The 7848-nt window shown below is 42.6% G+C and overlaps 1 protein-coding gene across 1 annotated transcript; it reads right to left on the bottom strand.

Moving 5' to 3' along the window:
• On the bottom strand, nt 1–1146 carry LOC307268719 (uncharacterized protein; the record flags this gene model as incomplete). Its single annotated transcript, XM_080051455.1, has 2 exons — nt 1101–1146; nt 1–905 (listed from the first exon to the last, which is right to left on the bottom strand). The coding sequence occupies exon 2, from the start codon at nt 895–897 to the stop codon at nt 1–3; it is 897 nt and encodes a 298-aa protein (XP_079907581.1). The 5' UTR covers nt 898–905; nt 1101–1146.
• Between the last annotated feature and the right edge of the window lie 6702 nt (nt 1147–7848).

Raw genomic sequence — 7848 nt, 5'->3', positions numbered from 1 at the left:
TTAACCTTTCTGATTAAAACAGATGTACTCAGGTCTGCAGTTTTTGCCTGCGTTGAGATTTTTTTCAATGACAGTGACACCAGCCTTTTTATAAGCTGGAGCAGCACTTTTTTGGAGAAGCAGGATGCCCGTGATGGGATTGCCTCTTTCCTGTTTCTTGTACCACAGGAACACTTTGTTATCTGATCCTGTGCCCCCGTTGAGGTTCACACTCACAAAGTCGTACCCCTGCTGCTGATATTGCTGACGCTCGCTGTCAGTAAGAGAGACCTGCAGGTCGGTGAGTGCCATGCTGGGATCGATGGTCTGACGGTACCAGAGGAAGACACTCTTTCCTCCTGCTCCTCTGTTGGTATCTTCATCCAGACGGATGTAACCTTCCTGGAAGAGGGTTTTATCTGAAGCAAAGGAATCGGTGGCGGTGACGTCAAAGACGTAAGTTTGCTGCAATCTCTTCACCAAGATGTGGATTGGGGGAGCATCTTCATCGTTGCGGTTCAGGTCACAGGCCAGCTCCTCCCAGCCGGCAGCAAACTTTGTGGCGTCCTCATTATAATCGGTTGAGACAGAAATGTCCACTATGGGAGTATCGTACTCTTCGGAGCCTTTGCGGTGCCACAGGTAGATGTGATCGCCGTCTGTTCCAGCATTCAGATCCTTATCGATCTTGGTGTAGCCTGCTGCCTTCAGGCCTTTGGCCATGGGATCGTTGTATGTGAGTTGAAGCTTAGTGATGGCCGAGAAGCCTCCTTGCTTGTACCAAAGAAAGATTGGATCTCCACATCTCTTGGTTCCCAGGTCCAGATTAACATCGATTTTCTTATAACCGTGCTCTATGAGATTCTTTTCCTCAGCTGGACTAGTGGACACATCAAGGTCGGTGATGTAGTCGGCCATTGTGGAACCTGTGAACAACAAAGAAGAGCTTTAGAAAACAAGATAAACAAAGGAAGATGCATGACTTTCAAGGTTAAGGCAAGACACAGCAGGAAACGTCATAAAATAACATCAAAAGATGAAATGGATTAAGATCTGGAATAGAAGAATATATACTCCAGAGATAAATGTGAATTAATACTAATAAAATTATTCTGAAATACTTGTGCTGAAGCTGACAGTGATTGACAGGCAGGAAAGTGAAGTCAACTGGTGTGCTGAGTTCTGATGTTCCTACCCAGAGTCCGCTGCCTTTATACAGAGACCTGGTTGTGACATCACCACTTCTCTGGAATTCTATGGTCAGTCCTTCCCACTTTCAACCTGACACTGTTAGGCAAGGTTGGCACCACTTCACAAGAAGTATGAATCAAGACAAAAAAGAGAAAAACTTGAACACCCACACGCACACACACACAAAACACTCACTCACTCACTCACTCACTCACTCACTCACTCACTCACTCACTCACTCACTCACTCACTCACTCACTCACTCACTCACTCACTCACTCACTCACTCACTCACACACACACACACACACACACACTGTGAGTGTGTTAGTATGTAGGCTATGGCTGTTAGTGTGTTCATAAATAGGCACAAGCCCATGTTGTATGAGAGTGACATCTGCACTGACTTCCAGGCCTAGCACAAGTTTTTCCCTTTTTTTTGTGGACATATTATTTGAAGCAAATGAATTCATGAGAAAGAACTGTAAATGTTCATACTGATCTGTAGCTGCTTAGTAATCTTCGTTTGCTTATTTCACTTTTTTTCTTCTTAAATTTCTCATTTTCACGACCATAGAGGGCACTTTAGCAACACTTTTTCAGCCATGGGGGCACCAGACGGGCAGAAGGGCACTAGAAGGACCAGACGGGCAGAAGGGCACTATCAGGGTACTAGAAGGACCAGGTGGGCAGACGGGGACTATCAGGATACTTTAGGGGGCACTAAAACGGCACCAGACGGGCAGAAGGGGACTATAAGGGCACTCATTAAGGCACGTCATCGAATTTTCTTGTTCTAGAGGGCACATCATCATAATGTATTGTATGAAGGGGCACCCTAGAGGGCACCTAATCATGTTTTGCACGTGAAAAGGGCAGCCAATAAGGCATTTCCTCTCGTTTTCACCAATCTTGAGGGCACTTTAGCGCGCTTTTTTCAACCATTGAGCCACGAGGGGGGGCGGCCCCCTGCCCCCCCCCCCCCTGAGTCCGCCACTGCCCCGATGCATTTGCCGAGTCCCCCTCCCCCCCATATGCGCACTGCGCCCCCGCGCATTTGCCGAGTCCCAATATCCCCCCCCCCCCCCCACACACACACACATATACATTTGCGCACATGCGCACTGCGCCCCCCTGACTGACCCCCCGCGCATTGAGTAAGTCTTGCAAGTCCTACCGACACGGCTGCTATTATAGTAATAAGATGCTCATCATTTTCAACTCATATTTTTCCGGACTCATTTTGGATCATTTCCATTAACTTGGTCTAGGCCTAGAAGTCAGTGCATCTGCTCTGACTTCTAGGCCTAGACCAAGTTTTTATTTGTGTATTCCTTTTTCCCTTTTTTTGTGGACACATTATTTGAAGACATTAATTCATGAGAAAGAACTGTAAATGTTCATACTGATCTGTAGCTGCTTAGTAATCTTTGTTTGCTTATTTCACTTTTTTTTCTTCTTAAATTATTATTTATTTTTTCTCTTTCTTTTTTTACTCTACTTTAATTATTATCTTGTTTCCACTTTTCTTTACTCACTAAATGTTTCTTTGTGTTCACGTCAGAAACTGATAAATAAAACGTTTTTAAAGTAAAGAAAAACCATGCAAACCCCAGCTCACCTCTCAATGCACTTTGCATTCCTATGAAATGTTTCTACATGAATAGATAATCCATGGCTTTAGTGCATGAATAGATAATTATAGCTTTAGCTTCAACACTTCATAGGAACACGGGTGTGGGTGATTTTCTGTTGTATTTTCAAACTTGTCGTTGTTTGTTTGGTTTGAAGCGGTTACTGATGACACCCAGCTAATGAAAACACACCGGTGACACTAAGCATCCAACACACCCACGCTTAGTAAACCTGGCACAAGAATTGATTTCTATTGCGAAATGTTTTACTCTGTATTGGATGCAGTTAGAATAACTGAGATCAGCCCGGATGCTACATCCATTTTATATTCAGTCTATGAATCTCAAACATGAATGCCGTTAAAACTAATAGTCGTGCATCCCTCACAGCTGCTCCACTGTGACGAGTCACGTTTTCACTGCTCTTGATAAATCAAACAAATGCCATTTCTCTCATTAGAGCACATTCTGCCAAGATACCCAGGGCAGGGGCAAAACCCTCTTTTTTTGGAAAACAGACATGGGCTGTTGTAAAAGGTTGTTCACCAGAAATGATATCTAGGACCTTCCAGGATCACAACCTGGGTGGACAGACAGACAGACAGACAGACAGACAGACAGACAGACAGACAGACAGACAGACAGACAGACAGACAGACAGACAGACAGACAGACCTGGGTGGACAACCTGGTCAACTACCTGCTGGAAAGCTACAGGGGCCGAAATAGAAAATCAGAACCATGGTTTAATGCGAGGGTAAAGATTTTTTTTGTAACTTATACACATCATGACACTTTGCCAGTTGATTACTGACATTAAAACAAGGATTTTTTCTATTGAAGTTTTTTTCAAAAATGTTTGAATATACTGTATATGCAAATTTGGCATATTTCACAAATTATGCACAAATTTGCACATCTTTAAAAACCAAAAATCTATACATTGGATAAAGCCAGAGTTGAAATCTTTATTGCATTTTGACTTTATATAAGTGTGTTAAGTTTCTACATAACAAACTTCCTCTGTGAGAAATGGTGTGATAATTCTGGTTTGATATTGGTTAGATTGACATGATTTGATAGTTTCTTTCATTACTCTGACCCCAAAATCTTAACTTCTAAATCACTTGCATCAACTAAACTTTCTATAATCATTCTCAGCACTATTCTGAAGGTTATTACAGAAGGATTTTTTACACAGCCTTTTTTAATTTTATAAATCAAAAAATACTATGTACAGGTCTTAAAAAGCATTACGGCATGTTTTGAAGAAGAAAATGTCTCATAAATCAGACTATGAACAAAATATGAAAAAATCCTTCTGTAATAACCTTCAGAATAGTGCTGAGAATGATTATGGAAAGTTTAGTTGATGTAAGTGCTTTAAAAGTTGAGATTTCTGGGTCAGAGTATTGAAAAAAACTATCAAATCACGTTTATTTATACACTATCAAACCAGAATTATCACACCATTTCTCACAGAGGAAGTTTGTTATGTAGAAACTTAACACACTTACTGTATATAGAGTCAATATGCAATAAAGATTTTAACTCTTGCTTTAAAGTCAAAGTCAGCTTTATTGTCAACACTTCACATGTACAAGACATGTAAGGGAGTCGAGAAAACGTTTCCACTATCCCGCGGTGAACATATAAAAAGTGCACAGGCACAAACAACAATATACGAGACAACACTAAAAATAGACAAGATAGACAATGACATAAAATATAGGAGTAAATAATTGTGCAAAAAGGCAGTCAATACTGGCAGCAAAGTGTCATGTAGTATAGTGCATTTTTAAAGATAGATAAATATCAGCTAATTCAGTCTGTATGGTGTGTATTATAGTGCAAAGACAGTTAAGAGGGGAGAGAGTTTAGCTTCCTGTCAGCCTGGTGGATGAAGCTGTCTCTGAGTCTGGTGGTGCGGGCAGGTAAGCTCCGATACCTTCTTCCAGAGGGCAGGAGGTTGAACAGACTGTGAGCGGGATGGCTGGCCTCGCTCACAATCTTAATCGCTTTGCTGGTGAGGCGGGTGTTGTATGTGTGTTGCATGGAGGGGAGTGGGGCACCGATGATCTTTGCAGCTGTGTTGACCACGCGCTGCTGTGCTTTCCTGCTGTATTCAGCGCAGCTCCCGCCCCACACAGTGATGCAGCTGAACATGATGCTCTCAATGGTGCCTCGGTAGAATGTGCACATGATGGATGGGGGGGGGGGGCTCGTGCTTGCTTCAGTTTGCGGAGGAAGTAGAGGCGCTGATGGGCTTTCTTCGCCAGTGATGCAGTGTTGGTGGTCCAGGAGAGGTCGTCGCTGATGTGCACCCCCAGGAATGTGGTGCCGCTCACTCGCTCCACTGCGGCACCATCGATGGTCAGTGGTGGGTGCTCAGTGTGGCGACTTCGGAAGTCAACAACAATCTCCTTAGTTTTGCTGACATTCAGCAGGAGGTTGTTGTTGCTGCACCACGTGGTCAGAAGGTTGACCTCCTTCCTATAGTTGGTCTCATGGTTCTTAGTGATGAGACCCACCAGAGTGGTGTCATCCGCAAACTTCACCATGTGATTGGTGCTGTAGGTTGGTGTGCAGTCGTGAGTCAGCAGGGTGAAGAGCAGGGGCGAGAGCACACAGCCTTGGGGGGCCCCAGTGCCGAGTGTGATGCTGCTCGAGGTGTTATTTCCGACTCGTACTGTCTGTGGCCTCTCGCTGAGGAAGTCCAGCACCCAGTTGCAAAGCGAGGTGCTGAGCCTCAGCTGGTCCAGTTTACAGATAAGTTGTTGTGGGATGATGGTGTTGAATGCTGAACTAAAGTCTAAGAACAGCATTCTGACGTATGAGTCTGTTGTGTCCAGGTGGGTGAGGGCAGGGTGGAGAGCAGAGCAGGCACAGGTATGATGATGGTGGCCTTGAAAATTTTTTTTTTTTTTTTTTTGATTGGGTGGGCACGGCCCACATCTGGGTGGGCACGGCCCACCCTGGCCCCTGGCTAGCGCCGGCCCTAGCAGGGAATACGTCGAAATGCATGTAAGTCATTATTTGATAATTTAGTATGGTTAAGCATGACTATGAATCATCATAACAACGTTTAGGCTATAGGTCATAAAAGTCAAAAAGCATCATAGGTCCTCTTTAATGATCATAACCTCCGCCAGTGGTGAACAGTGTTTACATAGGCCTACCACTACAGCATCACGGCACCACGCATCACGGATGTAAACACAGACCCCGCCCCCGCGGGTCTTGCCTCCGTGTACGAGGGCTCTGTCAGCTCGATAGCATGTAAGCTGCTCCAGTTGTACAGCGGAGTCGGGGATGTTGTCATTGAGCCATGTTTCAGTGAAGACAAGCATACAGCAGTTACTCACTGTCCGATTCACTGACCGCAGCAGTCTGATATGATCCATTTTGTTGTCCAAGGAGCGTACGTTTGCTAGGATGATGGATGGTATGGCTGGGCGAGTTGGGCTAGCCGCTAGCCTAGCCCGGATACCTCCGCGCTTGCCCCTCTTCTGCTTCCTCGCAAACCGCTTCCGACGCTTCCTTTCCGGGGGAGGGGAAGCAGTCTGTGTAGTCTCAGGCCGGCGGAGAATTCCGAGCTCCCTTAGTGCCTCTGCAGTAATGTCCACAACTTTGTGGATCTTGCTCTTGCAGATGTCTAGCAAAGCCTGTCGACTGTATTTGTAGTAGGCCTACTCCAATATAAACATACGAGACGAACACGGAAAACTTTCGGACAAACACTTATTAGCCAATAAATATATATATATATATGCTAAATTTGCATAGATATAAAAAAAAAAAAAAAAAAAAATCAATGTTTTAATGTCAGTAATCAACTGGCAAAGTTTCAGGATGATATCTATCAGTTAAAAAAATTCAATTTTACCCTCGCATTAAACCATGGTTCTGATTTTCTATTTCGGCCCCCTGCAGCTTTCCAGCAGGTAGTTGACCAGGTTGTCCACCCAGGTCTGTCTGTCTGTCTGTCTGTCTGTCTGTCTATCTATCTATCTATCTATCTATCTATCTATCTATCTATCTATCTGTCTATCTATCTATCTATCTATCTATCTATCTATCTATCTATCTATCTATCTATCTATCTATCTATCTATCTATCTGTCTATCTGTCTATCTATCTATCTATCTATCTATCTATCTATCTATCTATCTATCTATCTATCTATCTATCTATCTATCTATCTATCTATCTATCTATCTATCTATCTATCTATCTATCTATCTATCTATCTATCTATCTATCTATCTATCTATCTATCTATCGATCTATCGATCTATCCACCCAGGTTGTGATCCATAAAATCACTTTGCCCCCTAGGTAAAGAGGGTCACTGCATGCCACTTAACACTAACAGTCAGCATGTTAATTAAACAAGGATTTTTTAATAAGCTGTTGCACTCTTTAACCTTCAACTCATATTTTACTTGATAAAATAAAGACAATAAATGCACTCCTATGTGTTGTAGTGTGTTACAGTATCTGCAGCTATTAATATGATGCTCATCATTTTCAAGACATATTTTTCCGGACTCATTTTGGATCATTTCCATTAACTTGGTCTAGGCCTAGACCAAGTTTTTATTTGTGTATTCCTTTTTCCCTTTTTCTTGTGGACACATTATTTGAAGCAAATGAATTCATGAGAAAGAACTGTAAATGTTCATACTGATCTGTAGCTGCTTAGTAATCTTCGTTTGCTTATTTCACTTTTTTTCTTCTTAAATTATCATTAATTTTTACTCTTTCTTTTTTTACTTTCATTCTTATCTTGTTTCCACTTTTCTTTACTCACTAAATGTTTCTTTGTGGTCATGTCAAAAACTGATAAATAAAACGTTTTTAAAGTAAAGAAAAACCATGCAAACCCCAGTTCACCTCTCAGTGCACTTTGCATTCCCATGAAATGTGTATAATTACTCAGACAGTAAACAAGATTGATCCCAAGACCTGTTCTGTCAGTGCATTAGTAGATAATCCATGGCTTTAGTTTCATGCTTCATGGGAACAGGTGTGTGTGATTTT

The sequence above is a fragment of the Ammodytes marinus genome (assembly GCF_949987685.1).
Source record: "Ammodytes marinus genome assembly, chromosome: 22".
Lineage (NCBI taxonomy): Eukaryota > Metazoa > Chordata > Actinopteri > Uranoscopiformes > Ammodytidae > Ammodytes > Ammodytes marinus.
The sequence above is the reverse complement of the archived record's forward strand: the minus strand, read 5'-3'. Positions and strand labels throughout refer to the sequence as shown.